This window comes from Ailuropoda melanoleuca, chromosome 13, assembly GCF_002007445.2.
Source record: "Ailuropoda melanoleuca isolate Jingjing chromosome 13, ASM200744v2, whole genome shotgun sequence".
NCBI classification, from domain to species: domain Eukaryota; kingdom Metazoa; phylum Chordata; class Mammalia; order Carnivora; family Ursidae; genus Ailuropoda; species Ailuropoda melanoleuca.
Window position 1 is genome coordinate 3,419,555 of NC_048230.1, and position 27,440 is coordinate 3,446,994.

The window sequence follows — 27,440 nt, forward strand, 5'->3', positions numbered from 1 at the left end:
CTCCGTGGCCGCCTCCACTCTGGGGCTTGACCTCAGCCTTCCCCTCAGCTCCCTGCCCCACCCAGAGCAACAGGCCCAGCTTCCCCTTTCCCCTTGCCTCCAGCACTCCCATCGTACCTAATTCCACTTCAAATCCCTTTCTCCCTCTTCCCTACTTCTCTCCTACTTCTCTCTCTCTGTTTTGCTCAGCTGCCACAGATAAATCCACCGTCTCTCCCCGGGGAGGGGGAGGGGCTGGTGTTCTCTCTCCCCCCCTCCCCCCGTCTCCCCCTCTTGGTTCCATTTGTGGGTCTAATCATGTCTGTTCTACACAAAAGTAGTTTTCACGATATATGCCGTATTAAAGAAGAGAGCATCTGTGTTTGGAAATGCTGCCACGTTTTCCGATCTTGATTTCTATTTATGGCATAAATTGTGTTACGACAACCATAAAGGAGGGTTTCAAAGGTGTGAGTGACCCTCCTCATCCCGCCTGACCTAACGCATCAACTCTTTGAGTTTCCCGAGTCCTTTTCTGGCCGTGTCCACACAGAAACACAGAGGCTGCAGTTTCGTTTTCAGCAAAATGTGAGTTGTGGGTTTATTACACTGTGGTTCAATGTAATAACAAGTGTGTGTCCTCACCTTCTCCGGCTCTCAGGGGCCTGAGAGGCTCCCCACTTCCTGTCCTCTCCTGAAACTTAGTTTTTCTCAAGAGAAAGGACGGATGATAGATGCCTCCCAATCAGCCTCATTGTCCCCGTACCCCCTTTTGTCATACTTCACAATGCCGTGTCCCACAGCCTACATTTTAGATGTTTCCGTATTTTCCAGGCAAACTAGGATTCTGTAAGCTGGTGTAGGAGGCTGACCGCCGTTTACAAGATTGATTTCGGTAGGTAGAAAATACATTCCACGTTCCAAACAAGCAACTCACAAATGATTGTTTGAAGCACAGACCGCTGATGGGTGTGCCTGCTGGTACTTGTTTCAAAGTCTAAAAGCACAACCCGGACTCTTCTTTAATCCCAGACATGTCCGTCTTTTCTAGTCCATAGCCCATGAAAATGTTGTGACAGTTCTCCCTTCCCCCCACCCCCACCAAGATGCACAGCACATCTTCCTGAAGAGTGAGGGATGGGGAGGGGCCCCTGAGAATGGGACCCCGGGGACGAAAGGGTAGTGCCTCACCTGAGGCTCAAAACTGCCAGGAGGGCGGCTGGGGCTCCCTGGGCCCTGCACCCAGGAACCCGAAATAGAACCTCCGTGCTGGCAGCTGTGCAAGTATGTGAGCCCAGGGATATATGAGCCATCACCCCTGCTGCCAGGGCATCCAAAGCAAACAGACATAAAAGGGTAACTAATAATACGCGATAATCAGTGATGAATTTCATATTAGTAATCGTACAGAGTAGAGAGAGATCATTTTGGGCTCTGGTGAGTGAAGCTTCATGGAGGGGGGTGGGTGGAAACTTAAGCCAGGCCTCAAAGGACAAGGGATAATTTGGGGCAGCAACGGCGTGGGGTAGGGATACACTTGGGCGCGCTCGGTGGCCCACCTGCCCCTGATGACCTGGGGCACCTGTTAAGCATGCAGCACCCACATGGATCTCTGGGACAGCAGCCCAGGAATCTGCCGTTTACAGCTTTCCCAGTGACCCCACGGAGAGGAGCTGATTGAGAGGAACCAGCAGTCAGGGAGGGCCTGTGGAAGGGGGTGGAGTCGCTTTGCTTCTGGGCCCCGTTCCCCTGACTGGGGTGTAAGCCGGAGGGCGGCATGGGCTGTGCATGTGTGGTGGCCCACTGGCCATCGACTCCCTGTCATTTATTGAAGGTTTCCACGTGCCAGCCACTGAGAGAAGCATCCGTCACCCTTCATTGCCCACCTCAGCTCTAGGAAGCAGGGATGTTAATGGCCTGCTTCTACACACCAGGAAGTGAAAGCTCAGAGAGCTTAAGCGACCTGCCCGAAGTCACATAGCCAGTAGGCGGCGGGTCTGGGGTTCCAGGGCAGATGAGTGAGCCATGAGGTGTGGGCATGAGACAGCTAAATGATGCCTCCGGAAGGTGGATAGTCTAGGCTCAGCCGGCCACGTTCACTAGAGAAGGGCTACTTAGGCCGACTTAGGCCAAACCCATTTCTTTTTATTGATGTCAAGATAAATAATCCGTTGTATATTTGCCCAGCCTCTGGGGCGATGTCAACCACACCACACACGGCTCATCCTCTCTCTTCTACACTCTGCGTGCACAGAAGTTCGAAGCTCCCCTCTCCCAGGCAGGGAAAATTCTGGACAGAGACCTTTGTCCTTTCTCATGGTAACTGCCCCAGACGGCCCTAAGGATTATAGCCTGTTTAATCCCTCTCCAAAAACCTGACCTGTCCGACCGTCTCACACAAAGAATTCTTTGGTTGGGAAAATGGTGTTCATGTCTACCCCTTGTGTCCAAAAAGAGACGGATTTCCCCTGCCCTTCCCATTCACACGGTGAAGTCTGTTTTGTTTGAAAGGTGAGTCCCTTTGGGTCCACGTACAAACCACCGTCTTACGCTGCGGGCAACGGTGAGTCAGAACCACTCAGATCCCGGCTCCTTCGGCAGAAGCTGAGCAACAGGGACAAAAGGAAGTCTTGTCGACTCTGAAGGCACCTCGGGGCTAGAAGTGTGAGCTGCAGAAACGTGCTGCGTCAGGTCGGCTGAAAGCTCCGTTTACGATGGGATGTGCAACAGGGATCTCGAGCACCACCTGCCTCTCCCTCCTTCAGCATAAGTACTGTGTTCCCACAGTCAGAGCTTGGCCTTGCGCCAGGAACTCCATGCGGGCAGGACGGCGCCTGCCTTGCCTCCGAGAGCCTGGCACGTAGTAGGTATACAGAATGTCTTTGCAGAATTGGCGTTGCTGCGTGGTGGGGGCCAGGCTCAGGGCTCCCCATCAGTGGACACCAGAGCTTTGTCATCGCTCTCGCCCCCCGGCCGCGGGGGGTGGGGGTGTTGGGAACTCCATACTCCCTCTCCGAAGAGAAAAGGCGAATTGCCACTTGGCCATATGACCTATAATTAATCTGTTCTCCGTGGTACACCCATTGTTCGTACTGGGTTTGCTGCGGTTTCTGAAAATGAAAACCGAGTGTCCTGAGAAATGAACTCACTTTGATCTCAACAAGTGAAGTCAAAGTACAAACTTTCTATAGTGTTTCTGCTTAGAGCGTGCTGACGGACGTCAAACAGACAAGTCGGGTCACGGACATTTCCAAAGGTCTGGGTGGTTTAATGACTAATCGTTGTAATTACATGCTTGTTCTGATACTGGTTCCCCTGGCTACAGAGAGAGTTTGTGGGATGAGAAATGGAGATTTGATCAGAAGAAGTTTAAATAGAAACAATCCTTTCTCCTGGGGTGGGGGAGGGGAGCGGAGTGACTTAGCCCACCCCCTGGGCTGAGAGGAAGCAGGAGCGTGAACAGAAGTGGGCTGGCAGGGGCGCCTGGGTGGCACAGCGGTTAAGCGTCTGCCTTCAGCTCAGGGCGTGATCCCGGCGTTGTGGGATTGAGCCCCACATCAGGCCTCTTCCTCTATGAGCCTGCTTCTTCCTCTCCCACTCCCCCTGCTTGTGTTCCCTCTCTCGCTGGCTGTGTCTATCTCTGTCAAATAAATAAATAAAATCTTTAAAAAAAAAAAAAAAAGAAGTGGGCTGGCAGCCCCCCCCACCACCGCAAGACACTGCCGTGCTGCTGCCCATGTGTGGAGATGCGGGGGTGAGGGTCCCACGTGTCAGGTTGTCAACCCAGCGAGCAGCAGGGTGATGTGGCACCACCCCCAGCCTCTCACCCGCTCAGCCTGGTGCAAGAGCCCATGTTCAAGGTGCAAAGGAAGGTTTCTGGGGCTTTCTCTGGCCGTGGAGAAACTCAAAGGCTGCCTGGAGGAGGTCACACTGTAATATTGACCTCGTTTGCAATCTTTACCCAGCAGGATAAAAATATCTTTTAAAAAAGAAAGCTTTTAAGAGAACATTCTTAGAAGCCAATTTTCTTAACTGTTACTTCTATATTCCCGGGGCAGCCTGCTCTCAACTGTGACCCGCTGGTCTCAGGAGAAAAGGTGGCCGTTGCTCTGTAGAATCAGAAAAGCAGGAAAGGAGAGTGGGAGCCACGGGCAGCGTCCTGCCGGCAGAAGGGGCTCCGGGCCAGGCCGTCGTCGTCTCCCGGCCAACTGGATGAGTCACCAGGGGGAACTTTCTTCCAACTGGGAGAGGCAGAAAAAAAGGAGATGTGCGTCTCCTGCCCGTTTGGTGGCTTTGGGTGGCTGTCACTTACGTTTGTACCCCAGGGTCTGTGATCAGTAGTGCTAGAGCCCGGAGCTGGCTGGAGAGGCCAGCCTGAAGTCATGAGTCAGCCAAAGAGCCCTCTTAACAGGCTTTCTTAGGACGTGGGCCATTTCAGCCTGTTGATGCCATTTAAAAAAAAAAGTACTGGGGGATATTTCAGGAAACAAGGTCCTTGTAATGCTCAGAAGAAAAATAGAGACGTGTGCATTATTCTTCTAGGAGCCGCTCGGGACAGGTGCCGAGAAATCAAGATCAGTTGCCTCAGGGGATGAACCCCTGAAGATACTGAAGAACACACATTGCCCCAAAAAGTTCACCGACACACACACGCTTTCCAGCTTCCCTGCAGGACGCCCCAAGGGGGAAAGTACAGGAATCCTAGAACGACTCACTAGACCCCAGCGTGAGGAAGGTGATAGCGTCACTAGTATGGCTAAGTGTTTGCTCCCCCCACCACGATGTTCTTTGGAGGTGGGCGACGTGCCCCTCCCATGGACGTGGGGGACGTGCCAGAGAAAGACTGGATGGTACAGCTGCTCTCTGAGCTGTAGTGTTTTGTGTTGTTTTTAAGTCGTCTCTACACCTCACCTGGGACTCGAACTCACGACTCGGAGATCAAGAGTCGTGCGCTCCACCCACTGAGCGGGCCAGACGCCCCCGAGCTGCACTTTCAATGAGAGCAACAAGGTGGTGTCCGGATAGGAAGAAATGCCTGCAGAAAACTCGGGGTAAAATTTTGAAGGTGGAGAAAGAAAGGTGGGGGAGGAGGAACCTTGGTCAAGGGCAGGCTCTGCCCGTTGGGTGCCATCGGGCTGCACGTGGTAAAGTGCTTTATCTCTGGCATCTGGCCTTGAAGTTCGTCAGTGTTCAAGGTGGAGAACACGCCGTTGATAGAGGCCAAAGGGAAGGGCAGAGGCCTTCTTCAAACAACACAGAGACCACAAAGTGCCGGTCTCATTCAGCTGTGTATTTACATACACTGGCACCGCATCATCTCTCGAAAAAATTACGAACTTTAAAAAAATCCCTCGGCCTGGTGCATGGTTCCTTACGGTGAATGAGAGAAAGTGTGGTTAATCTGAAAAGTCCACGGACAGGGACTGGGAGAGACTGGAGAGCGGCATAGAGACGAGCACAGTGGGGTTTTATCTCGATCACTCTTCATCAGAAATTCCTGTTCTTCTCTGAGTGGTGTTTGCATCCTTGAGCCCGGGGTAGGGTCAGGGGGTCGGGCCGAGCAGCTGGGTAGGGTAGAACCCAGGACATCCACCCCGTCCCCTTATTTACACACTGTAGATCCAAAGAGCTGGTCTCTCTCTTGTTGCTGTAATATTTTCGGCAACAATCAATCCCTTTTAAATTTTCATTTTCTACTTTACAGAAAAAAGAACCCAACGAACACAGAGCTCTAATAACTTGCAGCCCCTCGTGTTCATTTCTCATCCTTGCCCAAATTCATGTACATAATCATCCGTGTGAATCCACTGCTTTGTGTTCTAATTTTTCGCTGCATTTTTATCTTCACATTTCCACGTGTGGACAGTTAAGTTCTAGTCACTGAAAGCCCCAAAGAGGTAGGAGACAGTGCCATTATTTTAGCTATCCATTTCTAGCCATCCTCCCACTGTGGGATTTGAAGGGGTAATATCAGAACTTTGCCATTGTGAATAGTGACAGCAGTCATCCCTAGACATCTCGAAAGGCAGAATGTGACCTGAGCTAATGTGACCAGAAACTCTTGGACTATTTCAAGAGCTTGAAAAGTTCAGGCCCAGATGAAATGAAGTTAGCTGGAAGGTCTTGGCTCCTTACTACTTTATAACAGGCCACAGGTTTAAAGTCCAAGAGGGCTTGGATTTCTGCCCCACGTTTGACGTGTGAGGCCTCGGTCCAGATTGCTGCTCTGACTTCCCCGCACCGAGGCCCCGGCTAGCCCTCCCCACCAGGCTGCGTGGGGACGGGGACACCGGCCATGCTGACGTCTGGAACCCGCATGCCCTTCTCCCCGGCTCTTCTGGCTTTCCCCGCCTGCCCACTGTAGCCGCCTATCGGATAGATCCCTGCCTCAGACTTGCTGGGAGAGGCAGGCAGAACGCACGGTGAGCAGCAGGGCCCTTCCAAGCCCGGGCGGTCTTGCAGGGGCACACTGCGAACACAGCTCGGCGAAGCACAGATGGACTGGACACAGCCAGAAGCAGCTAGAATCTTGAAGGGCTGGGCCACAGGAAGAGGGGAAAAGTCCACAGCTAAGGAGCGAGGGGTGCCTTTGCTCTTGTCCTTTTAAAGTTATACCTATAATTTCTGTAAAATACACGGCATGCTCGGCTTAAACGGCTTTAGGATTGTCCTCGTTTATTTGCACGCAGCGACTGCTTCTTTCTTTGTGTTTCTTTTCCCAGCACAGCTTCCAGGACAAGGTAAGAGCTCTGCAGAGCTTTGGTGAAGCAAGCCGTCTTCTTACTTTCTTCTGAGGGACTGGTGAACTCCAGGATGCGATTCCAGTCCCACAAATGAAGTCAGTACTCTGTTCTTAGAGCCGATGCAAGACCTGGGTGGTTTGCCGTCTGTTTTTGTTTGTTTTGTTTTGGTTTTTTTCCTTTTCAAATGACTTGATTGTGATTTGATACCTTGTCTAGGTTGAAAACTGTAGTTGATTTTATTGACGGCCATACAGCAAACAGGATGTTTCATGACTGACAGATGCATTTGTAATCCCATTAATTCATGTCATTTACGATGTCTGTTGAGTTAATACCAAAGACAAGTGGAATGCGTAATTCTGTTCTCCCTTTGCTGTGTGCCTTTCCAACAGAGCTCTCAATCCCATTGATACAAAGCTCCGAGGAGATCCACAGAGCTGAGTGCAGAGAATTCGGCTCCGGTCCTCAGCAGATGGGTGTCACTGTCATCTCCTAGCCAGCAGGATGGAGACCACACCCTTAAACTCCCAGAAGGAACAGTCAGCGTGTAAGGATAAAGAAGATTGTCAGGAAAATGGAGTTCTGCAGAAGGGTGTCCCTGTCCCTGAGGATAAGGTGGAGCCTGGCCACATCTCCAACGGGTACTCAGCGGTGCCGAGCCCGGGTGCCGGAGATGACACTCGGCACTCCATTCCGGCTGCCACCACCGTGCTAGTGGCTGAGGCTCATGAAGGGGACCGGGAGACGTGGGGCAAGAAGATGGATTTCCTCCTCTCCGTCATTGGCTATGCCGTGGACCTGGGCAACGTCTGGCGCTTTCCCTACATATGTTACCAGAATGGAGGGGGTCAGTATCACGGGCCACAAGCGGAGGCTCTGACCCGGGGATGGTCTGCAGGTCATGTCTTCTCTGTCTTGTGTAACTGATGAGTCTGGGGGCATGATTGCTTAGACTTTCAAGCTGGTCCCAAACACAGTCAGCATGTCTGAGGCTCCCTGGGTTATGAAGTTGGATAAAAGCTCTCCCAAACCTGACCTCAGCAGATTTTCAGCATCCCTAGTGCCTCATGTATGGGAGAGCCCCCTCCTCATCCCTGCGTTACCCAAGCTCCACTGTCACAGTGAGATGTGAGAATGGCAGTCCGCACTATGCAGGCTCTGCTTGGCAGAGGCCAGAGAGGCCAGATCTGTGTAGGGGAAACCTGGAAAGGGGCCCCAGGGTCCCAGGGGGGCCTTTGGACCTGCGCCTGGTCAGAGAAGCATGTCTGCTAGGGCCAGAGCCGTGAGTTGGAATGTGAGCATGAGCCAGAGTTGAACCCAGCCACAGCAGGGCCTTCATGATGACGCCAAACCATACAATGCATCTGCCTTCTGTCTCCTACAAGAGTGCTAGGTTTTTGAGGCTAGAGACTATTTCATATTCCTCCTTTGACCCCCCAACACCTTCAGAGCAACTAACTTGTAGATTATCAGAAAGAGAGGCTGACTGTAGGCATGGCTGTGGGAGCCGCAGGGAGTAGAGTGGAGAGGAGTGAGTAGGTATGGGCCCTCTGTGTTGATATTGGACTTGCTATCAAAATGGGAAAAGGATGAGAAATGGAAGTCAAATCAGTCAATACTTATTTTGACAGAGACTCTGGCAAATGACTTGGGAGGGCAGCTAAAATGAAGTTTGGGGAGAATTCATTAGTGTCCTCATTTCCTCCATGGCCTGACACAGAGCTGCCTGGATTTGCTGCATTTTTTAAGGACCTTGGTCCTCGTGGCTGCAAAGGCAGTTCTGGGCACCCCCCCCCCCAAGCCCAGCCCTCCCTGCCTGGGAGGAGCAGAAGTCACCTCCAGCTTGGGAGGGCTCACCTTTAGCCTGAGCTTTCTCTCAGGGACTGGGGCGCTGGTGACGTTTTTCCTACACTCATTCCCCACCATAAATCCCATCAAGCAAACACCATGAGAATACAACGTGGTTCTTATTCTCCAGCCAGATGTACCCAGAGCGATTTTAAGTGAGGTGGGACCTTTCTGAGTTGCCCGAATTCTGGTTTCTAGGTTCACAGCACCTTATGGGAGGGAAAGTTAGTGGAGAAAATCACAGCTGACCCACCCCTTGGGTTGAGACTAAAGTGGCAGGTGAGTGATCCCCACCTTGGTGTTTCCAAATTCTGCCTCAGCCACGAGCGCCAGGGGACGCCGGCATCTCCAGGGACGCAGCAGCCCCGCGCTTCCTCGTTCTGTGACAAACTACCCTTTCCAGCCACATCTGCAAAGGGGGTCCAGAAGGGACTTAGTGGAACTGTGGCGATAGAGCCCTGTATCAGTAATGAGGGTCGGCAGCCAGGGGTAAGAGCGATGGACACAGTTAGGAATTCAGGGGCTTGCGGATGACTGCAGCCGTTATGCAGCCTGTCACAGGTGATCTGTCCCAAGGGTCTCACTCTCGTTGCATCAGAATCACCTGGGCCGCTTACACCCACACCTGGAACTTCCGCATCAGGGGGTCTGGGTGGACGTGCGTTCCTAAGCTCGACGGTGATTCCCTGTGATTCCCTCGTGTGGCTGGCCTTGGGGAGCTCAGCCCTCCTCAACCCTGTCATTTCATAGGAGAAGAGACAGGTTCAGGGAGGGGCGGTGGCCCAGGGTCCTCCTGGTGATTAGAAGCACAACCGATTGCGGCCTGGTCTGTTGATCCCAAACCCAGCTTTCTTTCCACATACTCTCTGCCTCCTTCATTTACTTCTGAAACCCCATTTGACCGTGGAGCTCTGGGAACGCGCTAAGCCCAGGGGAGCATAGTGTGAGGTCACTCAGCACAGAGTGGCTTCATGAGACTCGAGCATCCGATGGCCCCGTGAATCTCGGCGCGACCCCGCGTGTCCAGATCAGTTGAGCTGTCCTGGGGCAGATGTGAGCAGGAGGTGAAAATGCCTTTTGTCTGCCTCAGGGGCGTTCCTCCTGCCCTACACGATCATGGCCATTTTCGGGGGGATCCCACTGTTCTACATGGAGCTCGCGCTGGGCCAGTACCACCGAAACGGATGCATTTCGATATGGAGGAAAATCTGCCCAATTTTCAAAGGTAACTGAAAGGCTTGAGTGGGGGGCGGGTAAGTGGATCCGCAGAGAATAGGTAATTTCCATCTATGTATGGGAGCTGGGGACCTTCTTCTGGAATCAATTAAGCCTTAAGGTATCTCTGGGCGATAACTTGAGTAATTCAGTTTTTGACTGCTCAAGTGGGATGAGATTGTTAAAGGGAAACAGAATAAATGGCAATTAAAAGTAAACTTGGGGCATCTGGCTGCTAGAGCATGTGACTCTTGATCTTAGAGTCATAAGTTCAAGCCCCACGTTGGGTGTAGAGATTACTAAAAAAAAAAAAATAAACTTAATAAAGTACAATAAGCATTTTAAAAAATAAAAGTAAACCTTATAGAGTCCTATAAATATAAAGGATAAACTAATGGTTGCCAGCGGGAAAGAGGTGGGGGATGGGTAAAAGGGGTAAAGGGGACTGGGAGGTACAGGCTTCCAGTTACGGAATGAATGGGTCCCGGGGATGAAAGGCACAGTGCCGGGAATATAGCCAATGGTGCTGTAATAGCGTTGTGTGGTGACAGATGGCAGCTACACTTGTGAGCAGAGCATGACATAGATTGTCAGATCACCTGTTGTACACCTGAACCTCAAACTAATGTAACATTGTGTGTCCACTATACCCAAATACAACTATTTTTTAAAGCAACCAAAATAGGGCACCTGGGTGGCTCAGTCCGTTAAGTGGCTGCCTTTGGCTCAGGTCATGATCCCAGGGTCCTGGAATCGAGCCCCGCATCCCATCAGGCTCCCTGCTCAGCGGGGAGTCTGCTTCTCCCTCTAACCCTCTCCCGCTTGTGCTCTCGCTCACTCTCTCTCAAATAAGCAATAATAATATAAAAAAATAATAAAAATCTTTAAAAAAATATAAAGCAGCTGAAATAGAAAAAGTTTAAAGCAGTAACAGCACACACACACACATTTTCCCAAATGTGTGATGTTGCAAATACATCTAAGGAATTTACCACATTGCCACCTGTCAGCCATCTCCCAGAGTCTTGGGGAACGGCAGCCCCCAGCACTCCCCCTCCCCTGAGCTGCAGGGCCCTCCAAGGCCCCCGGGTCGGTCAGTCTGCCACTGTCGGGCCGCCCTGTAAACGTGGCCCCTCCCCTCTCTCCCAGGGATCGGTTACGCCATCTGCGTCATCGCCTTCTACATCGCCTCCTACTACAACACCATCATGGCCTGGGCGCTCTACTACCTCGTCTCCTCCTTCACCGACGAGCTGCCCTGGACCAGCTGCACGAACTCCTGGAACACCGGCAACTGCACCAACTACTTCTCCGGGAACAACGTCACCTGGACGCTGCACTCGACGTCCCCCGCAGAAGAATTTTACACGTAAGTGCATGTAAGTGAGGGGTGGTCTGCTAGAGGCAGGCCACACCCCCGGGGCGTGGCTTCTGTGGAGGGAGGCGGGGCCAGGGGCTCTAAGCCTCTTTCCTGGTTTCCGAGAAACGAAGCTCTTAAGGCAAGAGGAGTAAATGTAGGTGAGGGAGCGGCAGGGCTGGCCCCAGGCACATGTGCAGCTGGCAGACTCGACCTCGAGTGCTCCCTAATCTGGCCCTCTGGGCTGTCCCCCCACCCTTGTAATGTGCCAGGCCAGGCTGTCCCCAGGCGGTTCACATTGCAAAATGACTCCGCGGAGTCAGGTGTCAAAACCACCCTTCCTCCTGGGCCCCGCTCTGCCCGTTGTCGGGGAATCAAAGCCTCCCCCTGCTGCAGCAGCTTGCAGCTATTCAGAGTCTCTGGTGTCATGTGTTCGCTTCACAAGTGGCACCTACCCTTTGGAAGAAGATGCCTGGAGTACGCAGTACTCTTTAATGCCAGCATTCCGGGCAGCTGCAGCCCCAGAGAGAGTGATTGTGGGGTGGGAAGGGACCCACCACCCACACGTACAAAAGCCGCCCCAGCTGGGTAAGGAGATGCCTGGGAGCCGGCCTCGGGGGCTGAGTGCTCTTCCCAGGGACTGTGGGCCGAATGCGCTGCTCTGTCGTTGAGGAGGGGCAGAGCCAGCTCTTTCCGAGGCTTGGTGACCGCTCGGTCCTTGCAGCGCGGTGCCCGTTTCTTCCCTTGGCACCTGTCGGAGGTATGGCAGGCCGCCGGCTCCGCTCGCTGCTCAGGCCATCTCACGGGCTTTTCTCCACCACTCACTCCAGGCGCCACGTCCTGCAGATCCATCGGTCCAAGGGACTTCAGGACCTGGGGGGCATCAGCTGGCAGCTGTCCCTCTGCATCATGCTCATCTTCACTGTCATCTACTTCAGCATCTGGAAGGGTGTCAAAATGTCCGGCAAGGTAAGGGGAGCTGGTGCGAGCCAGGCCGGCCAGGGGCCGCAGAGGAGTCAAACTCAGAACTCAGTAGCCTGGACAGCCAGAGGCAGAGGGACATTGCGTCCTTCCACAGCAAACACGATTCGTGATGCCCAATGTCTCTTCGCCAAATCTGGTCAAGAATTCTAGAAATGAGCCAATCCCAGGAACCATCACATGATTTTTTAAAAAAATTCCTTGAACCCACCTGTAGTGTCACAATTAATAATCATGGCAATAATTTATTGAAAACCCGTGATGGGCCGTAAGCGGTGCTTTATATGCACTGGCTACTGTCCTGCCTTTTGCTGGGTGTTTTCCCCTATTGCAGGTGGGAAGTGGGTTTGGAGGTGGTGATACTGGCAACTTGGGACTCAGATCCCCGTCTCATTCTAAAGGCCTTGATATTTCTGCCACATCACCCTGCCTCTGACAGTTACAGAAAAGAAGAGGGACATCTCCTTTCTTGGAGGTTTTCAAGCGTAAAAGACACCAACATCCACATGCTGACAATCTGTGTTTCTACCCCCTTCCTCCGCAGGTGGTATGGGTGACAGCCACTTTCCCTTATATCATCCTTTCCATCTTGCTGGTAAGGGGGGCCACCCTCCCTGGAGCCTGGAGAGGTGTTCTCTTCTACTTGAAACCCAACTGGCAGAAACTCCTGGAGACAGGGGTAAGATAATGGGGAAAATGATGGGTACCTGACTGTCATTTTACTATTTGAAGCTAGTCCTTCCGCCCCCCACCCCCCGCCCAGTAGGGACAACTGAAATTTAGGCTCAGTGGCAAGTCTTTGATAATGTTTTAAATCAGAAGTGCAAGCATGAAAAGTATAGTCAAGGCCAGTGTGTTTGTTTATGCCAAAATGTGAGGAAGAGAAGTCACATTTGTTTGTACTTGGTATGTGGCCGCCCCCGGGAGAAGCTTTGAGAGCTGGATTTTCACTTTGCACGGAGCCGCACGGCCCTCACCCTTGCCTCTGCTGCCGTCCAGGTGTGGGTGGATGCGGCCGCTCAGATCTTCTTCTCTCTTGGTCCTGGCTTTGGGGTCCTGTTGGCTTTCGCTAGCTACAACAAGTTCAACAACAACTGTTACCAGTGAGTATCTGGGGCTCCCCAGGCAAGGCTTAAAAGTGGGGGGAGCATAGGCAGCTGGCCCAGAGGAAGGTGATCGAACTAATGGCCACAAACTTGGCCGGGCTCAGGCACATCACAGGCCCCTGACCAGTTCCCCCACGGCCAGAGCCCACCCAGTCCATAGCCTCCCCCAGGCCAGTCACGGATTGAGAGGGGACCCAGGCCACTTCCGTTTTGTGACAGCTTCTCACGCACACACAAAATTTTTTTAATTAAGAAATTCCACAGCAGATTTACAAAAATTGCAACATATATTAAATATTTAGATTCCACTTATTAATGTGTTTAACAGAAATTGTAATGTGATTATTTATGTCCATATTCACAAAAGTATAATGATTGAGCTATTTTGACCAATGCAAAATGCCACTGTGATTTTTGTGGCAAAATCGCATTTCAGAAATTTTGACAAAACGGGGAGTGTTGTACCAATTACGATTTCATTACCGCTCGTCATCTTTAGAGTTAACTTCGGTTGAATGTCCTCTCACGGATGGCAGTGTCCAGCAGTCTCATTGTGCTGTCCATAAGATGATTACAGAATTCATTTTTTTCCTACAAAGGAATCCACAAGGACCCCAAGCAATGTGGCATTGCACTGGGACACCAGCCTGAAGCTGGATGACGAGGTCTTCTTTTAAAAGAGTGACAGTATTCCCTGTGACAGGCTCGTAATGTCATTGGCACATAAGGTCAAAAGTCTAAATCTGAGGACTTCATGTGAGGCCAAGGTCCCCTCACGGCCCCGCCTCCCATCCAGACCCTGCTTCAGAGCACTTCTTGTTTGAAATCAAGAGGTCTGTGTCCTTCCAGTTCACCACGGGACGTCACTATAACCAGTCCTGACCTGCGGCCCTCCCCGCCGCCGTGTGTGGTGCTAACGGCAGCCTGAGCTTCGAGCCACCAGCCCGTGTGAGAGGCCGGGCCTGCGAGGACAGGAGGGGTCACCAGCACAGGCTTGAGGGTCCTGCAGCCTTGGCTGGAGACAGATGCTCTTGAAACTCTCTCCTTGGAAATGTCTCAGTCCCCATGGCTTTTCTGCTCCAGAGACGCCCTGGTGACCAGCGTGGTGAACTGCATGACGAGCTTTGTTTCCGGATTTGTCATCTTCACAGTGCTCGGGTACATGGCCGAGATGCGGAACGAGGATGTGTCTGAGGTGGCCAAAGACGCAGGTGGGAACTTGGCTTCTCTTTACGTCCGTGCTCTCACTGAATTGCTTGGCTGCTCTTTGGATCCTTACAAATATCTAACTTTTGAATTATTTCTAAATGTTCCTTTAAACACTGTCCAAGGTTTTAGAGAAACTTACTGCCTTCTGTGTGCTCAGCCATGATGGGGATGGGGCAGCTCCCCTGAAAACGTGGCTTGGATGAGGGCTTTTAAAACCAGTGGGTTTGGGTCCAGCGATGGGTCCAAGTCTAATAAGCACATGATTACGAATCCTTAGAATTTCCCCTTGCAGAAAAATAAAATGTAGGTGATGCAGTCGCTCTACTGGATTGTGAGGTTTTCGTGGAAAAGGAGGGACAGATGTTGAAAAAGTGGCCATGGAATCTTGCGGATGGAATCCCAGGGCTTTCTTGCCAACATGCTTCTGTCTTTGGCCTGATGCACAGTTCTGATCATCCCCGTACCCCAAACTCAGGCACCCCAATCTAGCTCGTGAGAGGTGGAGGACATGTCCCTCACACTATCAAAAGGGACTTTAAAATAGCGGGAGGTCTTTATCCCAAGGCCTCTACAACTCTTCCGAAATCAGTTCACATTTACCACCGTTCCCGCGCTAACGCATCCGAGAGCTGAAAGCTCTAGAGCTCTCGGTCTGGCCCTGAATTATATGGTGGAAGCTTATTCCCGTGTTCAGCTTTGCCAGTCTCAGCGTCTTGGGTTTGTTTCCATCCCCCCCCACCCCCCCGGTGACAGAGGGTTCGCACTTTTCAAGATGGCTACTGTCCCCTCCCTGCCTCACGTGATGTCAGTATGGGCAGGGGGGATGGTGTGGAGCGAGGAAGCAGTCGGCGTGTGTTAAAGCCTAGTTCACGTGTAAGGGCTCGTGACCAGAGCTGGGATGGTTGGTGTGGCTGAGTTTCCCCCGAGACGTCTTCGCAGGGCAGGTGTCGGTGACCACGTCCCCGTCTCTCCCGCTCTGTCCCAGGCCCCAGCCTCCTCTTCATCACGTACGCAGAAGCCATAGCCAACATGCCGGCATCCACCTTCTTTGCCATCATCTTCTTCCTGATGCTAATCACGCTGGGCCTGGACAGCACCGTGAGTGAATGCGGAGGGACACCTGGCTTTCTGGAGGAGACAGGGAGGAGGGGGAGGAAGGCGCCCCCACTGCTCCCATCCTGGCCGCTCCCTCCCGGTGCCCCCTCAGCCCCCGGTTCGGGCCTTACTGCTGCTGCTCGTGGCCCTCTAGGGCACTAGAGGGTCATTCATGGGCTAATGAGGGTAAGGTGTCTGCACGGGCCGGGCTCCGATATGTCAGCTGCTATTACTGTGCACTGTCCCTGGACCGGAGGGCAGCACCTAGAGGCCAGAGCAAGGTCACTCTGTGTCCCGGTGCCCTGCTGCCCCGCATCTGGCTCAGCACCTCGTCCTTAGCGGCGTGGGATGACTTTCAGCTTTGAGTTGGCCTTTCTGGCACAACCGCAGTCTCCCCGAGAGACCTCATATAAAGAAGTCCTGTCCAGGTGCTGTGTTTTCTTTCCTTAATGTCCTTGGGGGCAGGTTCTAAATGACCGTGCAAAACGGGGTGATACGTTGCCAACGAGGGCCGAGGTATGGGGGGAGCCGCTCATGACCAGCCACTGTCCCTCCTGTTCGCTGTCCCCGAAGGTAACAGACTTGTCCCGAGCCTCTCCTGTGACTGCTTGCGTGCCCCTCTCAGTTTGCAGGCTTGGAGGGCGTGATCACAGCTGTGCTGGACGAGTTTCCGCACGTCTGGGCCAAGCGCCGGGAGTGGTTTGTGCTTGCCGTGGTCGTTACCTGCTTCTTCGGATCCCTGGCCACCCTGACTTTTGTGAGTACCACACCCCAGCTTTGAGGATCCTGTCCTAGGGCAGCAGAACCCACAAGAACCCGCTCCTTCGCTTCCATGCTCCGTGGGCCAAAGGAGGAGGGTGGATGCTGCTGTGAAAATGTCACCAGGGGTCAGACCAGTTGTTCCTGCAGCATCTGTGTGTAGAATCCGTGCGTGGTAGCCGGAGGGCTTCGTGCCACAGAGACCCAACTAGCTTTCAGGGTCAGCAGGGGGTCTGGAGAAGAACTAAGATTTGCTTTTGGGATTATTGCCCTGATGTCCAGAATATCTGGGGGCTGGCATCTCATGTTAATCTCACTTGGTCTCCTCCAGAGAATTCACAATTGTGAAAAAGTCAGACCCTCTCCCATGATTTTTTTTTTTTTTTTTTTTTTTTTGGTAGCTGAAGCCAATACGGTAAAACGGAATCAGACAGCACCTACAGGCGTCCTAGGCTTGTGTTCTCCTGCTCGGGGCAGATTTCGAAGACTTGCCTCTTTAAGCCCTGACCCCAGTGGCTCTGCCGCTCCATTGAGGGGGGGGGGGTCCCTGAGGAGGACCCAAGGGATTGGCCAGTTAAGACAGAAGGCGAAACCAGGACCAGCGTGCTCAGCGTGCCTGGTATTGCAAACTCGCCCAGATTCAGTCTTCAGACACCAGGATCCTTGAGGGTGGAGTATGCAGTAAGTGCGGCATAAGTGGAAGAAAGTTGAAAAGAGATGCAGGGGCTTGTTTGAGTTTGTGTCCTAAAGGTCAGTGGGAGAGGAAGCGAGGAGAGAGAGCTCCGCAGGACAGAAAGACGTCGGACAGCGGGAAGCCGGCCCACGGGGCGGGCGCCTGTCCAGGAGGCAGGCTCTGGGACCTTTATATTAGGCCCAAGGCGGGAATGAGCCAAAGTTAAGAAGTGGCTCTTGGCCTTCATCGTAAAGACGAGGCAGTGCCTCAGAGGGCCCTTAACCTGGTTTGCGGTCTCATTTCCAGGGAGGGGCCTATGTGGTGAAGCTGCTGGAGGAGTATGCCACGGGGCCCGCGGTGCTCACAGTGGCCCTCGTCGAGGCCGTGGCTGTGTATTGGTTTTACGGTAAGATGCTTCCCTTCGCCAGTCTCGAGCCCTGCTACACCAGCCTGTGGCCCCCAGACTAGAGAGGGGCTGATTTCATCAAGGAAAGCCAGCCCCGGGTACGAGGTGTCCCCTAGCCACCCCAGCCGAGTGCCTTCTCAGAAACAGGTCACCGTTGCCTCCGCGCTCCGCACCCCACATCCCCCGCCTCGTGGGAGGGCGCTGTTTCCTTCTGAGCTTGGACGCTCACCCAGGGGACACAGGCCGAGGCAGCTCCGCAGAGCTCATCCGGAGTGGTCGCCGAGGCGCCAGCTGGGCTCTGAGAACAGCACAGACGGCAAAGCGCTAGTGCGCGGTGACTGCGGTTGTCGGGTGTGCGATGTACTACTGTCGTGCAGAGCCCCCCAGAGCCCCGAGATGGAGTTTAGATCATGTGCCAGGGAAGAGGCACAAAGGTGCCTGTGTGAAGATCTGCCCTTGGTAGAATCCTCCCTTCACCCCCCGTGATGCTGGGATGGCATCTGAGAGCGGTGACACTCGCAGGAGCACCGAGAGCGAGCCAACGTGGGTCAGTTGGCAGGGGTCCCAAGAATCCGTGGGTGGGGATGGGAGTGACCCAGGCAATTGAAATGAAGAGAACCGGCTTCAGGGCCTCCTGGCTGGCTCAAGTCCGTAAAGCATGTGACTCTTGATGTCAGGGTTGTAAGTTCAAGTCCCATATTGGGTGTAGAGATTACTTAAATAAATAAATAAATAAATAAATAAATAAATAAATAAAATCTTAAAAAGTAAGAAAGAAAACCAGGTTCAGAGATACCTCTCATCTTTAAAATCAAGCACTGATTATTTCATTTTGAAGATGTACTGATTTTCCTAGTTTCCATGGTAATAAAACAGTTTAGCATGCTTGTCATTACACATAACATGAAGAAGGGGAGGCCCCATATTTCCAGTTGCGCATGAGCCCAGTTTTTTAAAAAAAGAATTCCTCCCTCTCTCCTCAGTGATTCAGAGGACAGCGGTCAAAGCAGGTGCATGGCTGTGGACCTCGCTGTGCCTGGGGCTCTCGGGGAAGCGACTGTAGAGAGCCCCGCCTTCCCCTTCCTGATTTCTCACCAGTGGAGTTCTCAGTTCTCACGTTCACATACTTTTTATAGAAGAGCCTTGATCTTGATCTGGCATGTGAATGGGCAATCTGTGGTTCAAATTTTCTCTTGAAAGTTTCTAGTCTATGGTCCAAGTCAGTCTCTGTCCAGTGGGTTCACAACTCCCAGATAAAATTCAACTTTCTTTTCTAAAGTAACAATAAAATAAAATGTGTACTGAGATCTCAGAAATCAGTACAGTGTGGGCACCGGGAGGGGCCTTTGGGTCCCTCCTCAGATGTCCACCTATCCCCCCACTCTAGGTGGAGAGAATGTGGGTTGCCGTCAAATGCAGTTTTGTGACAAGTCCGCTGTCCCACTTTCAGACCCGAGTGGTGCCCCTGAGCCCTGCTGTGCACAGACTCCAGAGCCTGTAGCGTCTCTGACCGTCAGGGGCTAAGACAGTCCATGTCCTCCCTCAGTCAATCTCTTTCTCTTGCGGGTGACTTTAGGCATCACTCAGTTCTGCAGTGACGTGAAGGAAATGCTCGGCTTCAGCCCCGGGTGGTTTTGGAGGACCTGCTGGGTAGCCATCAGCCCTCTCTTTCTCCTGGTGAGTGGTCATTTCCCTCTCCTTCTGGCCCAGAAGAAAGACTCACCCAAACACTTACATAGTAAATCGCATTGCAGTGCATCGATACAGAAGAATGTGCAAATCTTAAGTGTAATCCCACTGGAGTTTTATAAATCAAGTGCCTGTTCGCAGCAGAAACCATGCGAAGAAACAAAAACATTACCAGCCCTTCAGGAGCCCCTCCGGTGTCCCCTCCGAGTCACTGTGCTCCCCACGCTCCCCCCTTCTGACTTCCAGTGCCACGGAAGGGTGGTCTGGGCTTGGGTCCTGCTGCATGTGTCTATCACTCCCTGCTCAGTGATAATGATAAATAGCATTTATGACCATGACGTGCCAGACCGGACTTTGTGCTAAACTTACGCCCGTGGCTCTGTTAATCCTTCCAACAATTCTGGTAGGAGTGTAGTCCTAATACCCCATTTTACAGGTAAGGAGATTGATGCCTAAGGGTCCCAGGTCACATGACACATAAGACCTGATCAAGAGCTGAGAAGGGTTTACTGAGCTGCTCTTGAAGGCCCTGGAACGAGGGTGCTCATAATTTCGTATTTGTTTTCTTCAAGATGCCCCACGCAGAAGTCCTCAAGCGTGGACTTGAGTCAAAAGTAGAATCTATTTAACACCAAAGGGCCTGGGTGAGAACATTTTGTTCCAGCGTTCCAGGTGTTACCTCTTTGCCGAGACGTGTTCGCGCTCAGTTCCCCCCCCCCCCCCCCCCCCCCCCCCCCCCCCCCCCCGTCGGCAGCAAGTGCCTCTGCTCACCTCCTGGTGTCCCCTCCTCTGGAGACATTGGCCCGAGATGATGAGATGACGAAGCTGCCTGTTCACATCCCGGGCGTGCTGTGCTGTGGGGTAGCCTGGGGGAGAGTGACTCCGTGCCTGTCGGCAGGGCTCACTCTCCAGTTCTTTCATTGAACGGTAACTTGATCTCGGAGGGAGTTTTTTATCTTTGAGAGCCAGAGAGCTTGTTGGACTCGTCCTTCCATCCGGCTCCAGCTTGTTAGGAACGTCTGGGCCAAACATTTTGTCTTAGGGGCATCTCAGCCTTTGACACAGAGCTAGCTGTTCCTTCCCCATCTTGTTTAAAACACCACCACCACCCAGTATTCTGTTTTGACTTTCTCTGGGTGGCCCTTTGCTTGCTACTTTTTGTAGCCCTACATCTATCTGGACGCTAACGCAGAAAAGGAACGGTACACTCGGTCATGCCTCTGCGAGACTACATGGGTCTCTCTGTACCCCAGATCCCTGCTTCACTTCCATTCCCCTGGGCCCTGGAGGTTTCCAAAACCAAGCCAAGCACTGCCCCAGGCAGCGGATGAGTCTCAGTGCCCAGTGGCTGTGGGGTTGCTCTGGGCTCTAGTGTCCCCTGCACTTGGCTGGTAGTTCCTATTACCCTATCAGCTCACTGGGGCTCTTAGGTAGGTTAAATACACACGCATATTTTTCTTTCACATTTTTATTTAAGTTCTAATTAGTTGACAGTGTAACATTTAGTAGAGTAGAATTTAGTGATTCGTCACTTACATACAACACCCAGTGCTCATCACAACAAGCGCCCTTAGACCCCCTCCCCCACTTAGCCCATCCCCACCCCTTCCCTCCATCAGCCCTCAATTTGTTCTGTATAGCTGAGTCTCTTAAGGTTTGCTTCCCTTTCTCTCTCTTTCTTCCCTTTCCGCATGTTCATCTGTTTTAAAAGCATGTCTTTTTTTTTTAAATCCAGGCGTTCTAGTTGTTTTCAGTGCGGGGGTGGGGGGGTGGCGTGAACCGCCTAGCCCGCCATCACTAGACGCGCAAGTTCTCACACACATGGATTAGTCATTTATATTATTACCAGTGCCTCTTGATAATCTACTTAAATCCTTTCATTTGGTTTTCAAAGGAAGAGGAGACACAGCCTTAGCTCCTTGAGGGAAGGGGCTGTATCTGTTTGTTTGCTTGTCTGTGTTAATATTCCCCACGCAGTGAAGAAATGCGTGTGGTCCAGGGCTGGGATTTGGGAGAGTAAGGCATTCACCGCAGGTGTCAAATTTAAGGGGGGGGAGGGGTGCCAGAAAACTCAGGAATCAAGATAAAGACTATTTTAATATAATATTTTTTAAAAACCAAAATTAATGCAAAAAAGTCCTCAATCAACAGATTTCAACATTTTAAATAAACACAAGATCTGACCCTGGACTTGCATGTCACCTCACTCACTGTACCCTCATCTGGCCCTGTCAGATCTTGTTAGTGTTAAATGTTGTACTGTAATGTTACTCCTTGATTCCTAAAATTGACTTACCCGTTGTGCCCAAGGTGGGGGCCTCTCACGCTCCGCCCTCGTCCTGGCCCGCTTTGAGTACCTTCATCTCTGTGACCCTCCAGCTGTCTTGCAGCCTGGGTGAGCCCTTGGTGTGCAGTCAGGGAGTTCCCGTGCCCAGCAAACGTCACGCACAGATCTGCGTGGAGGCCTCTCCCTCCTAATCCCTGTGATGTCTGCTTTACTCCCTCCCTCTAAAGGCAAGGGCTCTCATCTTCCACGGCTGGGTTTACTCACCAGATCCCTTGCTCTGCACTTTTTAAGGCTGCCTTCAATAAACAACGAGTAGCTTACTAAAAATACTCAAAACTGAAGCCAAGTTACAAAAAAAGAAAGTATTATCTGTGAGCAGGGAGAGGCAGGGCCGTGCATGGGGCTCGCGCCGAGCAACGCACGCCGGCTGCTGCGGGAGCCCGAGGCCTCTCTGGACTGTGTTGGATTCCACACACCTGACATCACCGTGAGAGGAGTTATAGAAAGGGGGGCTCCTCAACGTGTCCATCCCGTCTTTCTGTGTTCCAGAACCGGCTCCCTTAGTAGCTGGGTCTAGGGTGAGGAGAGTAAGTCGGGAGAAGGGTCTGCGATTGGCTGGGCTCCTGTTTGGAAAGCTTCCCCCCAGACTTAGGTTAACACTGTTGGGAAGATGGATGTGTGTTTAACAACTTCCCATTTTATTACCTGCAGACAAAGAAGAAAAGATATAAACAGATTTTTAACCACACAAATAATTTACATTACTGCTTTCTTTATGAGTACGAAGTAATAAAATAAAATTAAATCAGAGCAATAACAATTTTGGCCCCGTGGTTACTAGGCAAAAACTGGTATTTATGCTCTCTCTGGAAACCAAACTGAAGTAGGAAAACCTATAAACTGAGTGTTGGGAGCACACCGTGGCATTTTTCTTGGGGGACGTTTTTCACTCGAATTTTCAAGTAAAAAGTGCACGAAGCTGCTTTTCCTAACATGATTCCGTTCGTGACAAGGGCCTGGGGCAGGCAGTCTCTCGCGGTTGAGACGCGTCGTGACAGAGCCGTGCTTGTGCAAACCCCGGGCTGACGTGCTCAGTGCAGAAAGCAGAGAGCTCAAGAAAGGGGAGAGGAGGGCACATAGACCCAGGAGCCCAGGGTCTCCAGTCTGGAGAACCTTAGTATTGCCCGGGACACAGGGAACCTCCCTCTGACGCCGAGAAACGCAGGAGGAAATGAAAACCGAGCGCAGAGAGCTCTGAGGCCTTAGGACTGGTGGATGCCCTGGAGAGGTCATCCCGTGGTTCCACCGCTGTCTGCGACAGGGGGCCCAGGCCACTCTCCATGGCTGCCGCGTCTTCCCCTTTGCCCCGGTTGAGAGGGGGGTAGAGGACAATCAGTACAAGCCCCCGGCCGGCGTCCGGTTGCAGCTCGGGCACAGGATGAGTGAGTTGGACGTGTCAGAGGCCAGTCTCGCATCTCTCCATTTGGGGGTCCCCGGAAAGGGTCCCTGCGTCAGCCCTGCGTGTCGGCGGTAGCAGAGCCGCCCCGGCTGCAAGCGCGCCGGGAGATGCGTCACGTTTCTTGGCGTTGCTGTTTCAGTTCATCATCTGCAGCTTTCTGACGAGCCCGCCGCAGCTGCGCCTTTTCCAGTACGACTACCCCCCGTGGAGCGCCGTCCTGGGCTACTGCGTGGGGACGTCGTCTTTCATCTGCATCCCCACGTACATAGCGTACCGGCTGATCGTCACTCCAGGGACCTTTAAGGAGGTAGGTGCTCGTGTGTGCGTTCACACTAGTCATCGTTATGGGAGAAAAGGACTTTCTGGCTGTGCTCTCTTCAGAGGAGAGGAGGCCCCACGGGAGGAGCACCGGTCGGCTCTCAGGCTTACGTACGTGTATGCCCGCACCAATGTGCACACGTGAGCCCTGGATGCGGTGGCCAGAGAGTGCGCTGGCTGTCTGCACGCAGCCCAGCACAGCCTGAGATGTGTGTGGCGTCCTTAACTTCTCAGATGACCGCTTTGCCTTCTGCTTGCCGTCGGGCATGGACATCAGATCTGTCCTGTCTGAAGCAATGCACATATATTTTATTAGGGATTTATTTATTTGTTTGAGAGAGAGAGAGAGAGAGCCTGTGAGCAGTGGGGGAGAGAGAATCCTCAAGCAGACTCCCTGCTGAGCGGGGAGCCCAACGTGGGGCTCCATCCTAGGACCCTGAGATCATGACCTGAGCAGAAAATCAAGAGTCGGCCGCCTAACCAACTGAGCCACCCCGGGGAGCCCCTGAAGCAATACACGTATTTTGATTTAAGTGGAGATTATGGTGGAAAGAGTCCACGGTCATTTTTCTAACTGCAGTGCGACAAGTGCTATTTTGAAAATCATCACTAAATCAGGATGTTGTGGTAATATAATAGTTTTAGCTCAAACCATTGGAGTAAAAAAAAAGGTACCAGTATAGTAATATTAATACAGTAATGAATAATGTGCTATAACATTTTTTTAATCAAACCTTACCATTTGTAGAAGTGTGTCTGTTTTTCAAAGCATCTTCATGCAGATGATCTCCTTTGGCTATCGGAATCCCTTGTGATGGGCAGGTATTTTTAGACACAGGATATTGAGGCTGGGAATAAGCCTGCTCAAGATTTCCTTATTTCAGTGACTTGTCCAAGGACATAAGTACAGGGAGGCTCACATTCCAGGTTTTCAAATTCCTGGTCCAGTTCTTTTCGCTTTCATCCTCAGGGTGTCAATAGTTTATGTAGAAATTGGCACTAGTTGGGGCGCCTGGGTGGCTCAGTTGTTAAGCGTCTGCCTTCGGCTTAGGGTGTGATCCCGGCGTTCTGGGATCGAGCCCCACATCAGGCTCCTCCGCTATGAGCCTGCTTCTTCCTCTCCCACTCCCCCTGCCTGTGTTCCCTCTCTCGCTAGCTGCCTCTCTCTCTCTCAAATAAATAAATAAAATCTTAAAAAAAAAAAAAGAAAAAAGAAATTGGCACTAGAAGTTCGGGAGCAGAGAGTTGCCGTTTTTCACCAGGGTCCGTAGCTGAGGTCACCAGGATGCCTGGTAATGTGAGACTTCATTACTTCCAGAATTGAAAATGCTGGGGTTGTTACTTGTTTGGTTGTCTGTCTTGCCATAGCAAGAAGGTTGCTGTGGCGGAAGAGCTGCAGAAGTCTGTAGGTGGGTGTTTTTGTTGGGATGAGCTCAGAGGTGGGGAGTGGTGTTTGGGGAGATAGAAGGGACCGTCTTTGTAGTGACCTGAGAACAGAGGTGGGCTAGTCTGTGGGCTCTTGGATGCAAAACTCACATATGAGACCATGACCCTCATCTTCCTTAAACATTTCATAAGAAACATGAAGCAAGAGAACATAAGGCAAATAAGCATCCCCTCTTTCTAAGAACAGCTGACATCATTTCTTTTTCCAAACGGGAAAACTGAATTCTAAGTGGACAGAACTCCGCGTGGAGTTATTAATTTCCTACACTGAAACCAGTCCTATCACAACCTCATTCCTCCCCAAAGGCCTTGGACCCTGGTGTTGCTTGAAATACACACTCAGATCCAGAATCATTGAATTTGTTCCTTCAGATTGTCCTTTATTGCAGTCAAGCTGATCCCTTGGTTCTATTGATTAAAATCCAGAGGTCAAGGTCAGGGGTGGGAACTCTGTTAGGTTAGTAAATGTCAGTCTTCTTTGGTCAGACTACACCTCTATTCCTGGTCATCTCTCTTGCAAAGTCCTCGTTGGCCACAGGGAAATGTCACCCACAGGTGATTAATGAATGCAGCTCAGACCCGTTAGCAACAGAGGTGAGTAAGGGTGATGGGACGGTCATCTTTGCCTTAGGCCGCCATATGGGGAATGGTGGGTTTCCAGGAAGCATCATAGAGCCAGTCGAGGAAGACTGGTAGAGAAAGGACCTGGTCAACTCTGGCAAGTCACCCATCTTCTCTGGGCCTTAGTTTCTTCATCTATAAAATGTGTTTATTGGACTGGATTAACAATTCTCAAAGTGTTTTAAGGAATAACGTATTCTTGGAATATCACTAGGTGTTACTGCTGGGGGAAAAGATTATGTGGTCAAATAACTTTGAAGAATGCTGGATTAATGCAAGTTAAATAGGTTTCTTTACTACAGGACTTCTCAAAAGCCTTTATATGCTCATCTGCATGCTTAATCTCCGAGAGGGATAATGCATGCCGGGTTTTTTTGCCAAGCGCTCAAAGGGACTGTAATTCTTTGTGAATACCAGACCTGCTGGTCTATAACATTCTATCTATAAGGGAGGGAGGCCTCATATGAAATTTTGGTATAGTTAAGGAAAAAAAAAGACCAAGGTAAATTTCTTAACTCTTTTGGGCCCTCGCCATATAAAAGGTTGAGTTTGTGGAATGATCTTCCACTTGTTCACCTGGAATTTGGAGGATATCACATGCACCTGTAGCCTGAAAGTCTCAAGTTTGGAGTCATCAACTGGATTAGGTCATTGTTGTAGAAAGCCCTTGTAAACTGCACAAAGATACTGGGCAGATGGGCCCTAATAAGTAAGCATTCGTGAAGAGGTCAACAGTGATCTGTTTCTTAGATTATCACCTTGCAAAAGGCCAAGGCCTGGCAAATTTTGAGAGCGATGGTGGTCTGGCAACTGGAATGCTACCAAAATAGGGAAAACAAAAATAGGCCTGGCATTTTGGAAGATCGGCAACCAGAAGGCAGCGGAACGGGTGGCGGGGGACTAGGACACCAAAGCCGAAAGCTCGGCTTTGCAGTGCTGTTCATTATAGCATTGCACCGTACACCTCGGTGCTCTCCTCTCTTCCTGCACAGCACAGCTCCACTCGAGACTAGGTAGAATGATCTGCGTCCCGTTCCCAATTAGCAAGACTTAATTCTGCTTAATCAGTTATGGGTTACATGTTCATCTATGGGGAGGGATGGTTTGTGAAATTTTGCTTTCTTTGGCTTGACATGTCCAGGTAGGTGATGAGGGCTGCAGCAACTCCTTTTTCAGGGGATTTCTGGTGCGAGGTTTCAGTTCTTGAATGTTAAGGTCATTAGGAACACAAAATATACAATTTTGTTGATTTCATTAACTATGCAGATAGAGCTGTTTGAATTCCATAGGCCCTGCTCCGTAAAGAAGAGCAAACTCCCAGAATCAGGAAATTAAAGATTGAAGGACAGAAACTAATGTAATATTGTGTATCAACTATACTAAAAAAAAAAAAAAAACGAAGGGGATTACATACTTTTTCAATTCAAAATAAAAAGGACAAGTGACAGAACTTTACCTACAATCTATAAATCAAAAAATGCTTTCGGATCCAATTTTGCCCACTTCCCGTACATATCTTCAGCCATCAAAGATTTTACTAAGCAACGTAATAAAGATTTTTCGAAACCTCTGAAGTGCTGCTGTTTTCCCTTCTTCACATCCCTGAGCTGCTTCATGTCAGCCCGATGCTGAGTTTTCTGTGGTGGGCTGTATATTTCATACTCAAGCCCAAGCGTATTTCAGATCTGCCTTCAAGCCTCTGGGTATCTCAGCGGTTTCTAAACCAGAAATTCCTAACTCTTCCCTGTGATGAGGCCTATGTCAACATGAGTTAGCTTTAGGAGTGATGATTTAAATGGTCACATCTTTTTACATTATGTGGTGATTTGTACCCTTGTGTGAAGGGACCACTGCTTCTTCTCAGGTAGACTCACGAGATCGGCAACATCCCAGCCATCACAGCGGCTGCTGGCACCATGTACCACGCTCCGGTGTGTGCGGGGCGCGAGGAGGCTGGCTGGGGGTGGGGTGGGGGGCAGAGTCGAGCATTCACTCTGCTTCCTGAGCCCTGTGTGGCCGCAGGAAGCTCCTCGGTCCAGAGGGAAAGATGCTCTTTCCCAGGTCCTCAAAAGCATGTTATATACACCAGTGGACGTTCTGCTGAAAGTTCATCATCTTCTCCCATCTGTGTTAAAATGATTTTGGTAATTAGTCAACACGTGCTTATAGTTCCTGAATACATCATTTTTTAAAGCTGCATTTACTTATTTATTTATTTATTTAAGTGCTCTCTACACCCAACATGGGGC

The 27,440-nt window shown here is 51.2% G+C and overlaps 1 protein-coding gene across 5 annotated transcripts in view; it reads left to right on the plus strand.

Annotated features, from left to right (window-relative positions):
• Positions 1-545: 545 nt before the first annotated feature.
• Positions 546-27,440, plus strand: part of SLC6A4 (solute carrier family 6 member 4) — a 31,771-nt gene continuing 4,876 nt past the window's right edge. The window contains exons 1-16 of one of the 5 annotated variants that reach the window (XM_034640501.1): positions 547-567; positions 814-874; positions 2,491-2,842; positions 4,522-6,401; positions 7,115-7,569; positions 9,661-9,795; positions 10,935-11,154; positions 11,973-12,111; positions 12,668-12,802; positions 13,123-13,226; positions 14,313-14,440; positions 15,424-15,536; positions 16,159-16,290; positions 17,272-17,371; positions 18,948-19,048; positions 22,361-22,919. In XM_034640501.1, the coding sequence (XP_034496392.1) occupies positions 7,227-7,569; positions 9,661-9,795; positions 10,935-11,154; positions 11,973-12,111; positions 12,668-12,802; positions 13,123-13,226; positions 14,313-14,440; positions 15,424-15,536; positions 16,159-16,290; positions 17,272-17,371; positions 18,948-19,048; positions 22,361-22,390 (1,680 nt within the window). In that variant the 5' untranslated portion in view covers positions 547-567; positions 814-874; positions 2,491-2,842; positions 4,522-6,401; positions 7,115-7,226 and the 3' untranslated portion in view covers positions 22,391-22,919. Of the gene's footprint in view, positions 568-813; positions 875-2,490; positions 2,843-4,521; positions 6,402-7,114; positions 7,570-9,660; positions 9,796-10,934; positions 11,155-11,972; positions 12,112-12,667; positions 12,803-13,122; positions 13,227-14,312; positions 14,441-15,423; positions 15,537-16,158; positions 16,291-17,271; positions 17,372-17,512; positions 18,003-18,947; positions 19,049-19,125; positions 19,505-22,360; positions 22,920-22,945; positions 23,114-27,440 lie in introns of those variants that run through there. The other 4 variants (XM_034640500.1, XM_034640503.1, XM_034640502.1 and 1 more) reach the window with 4 other exon arrangements.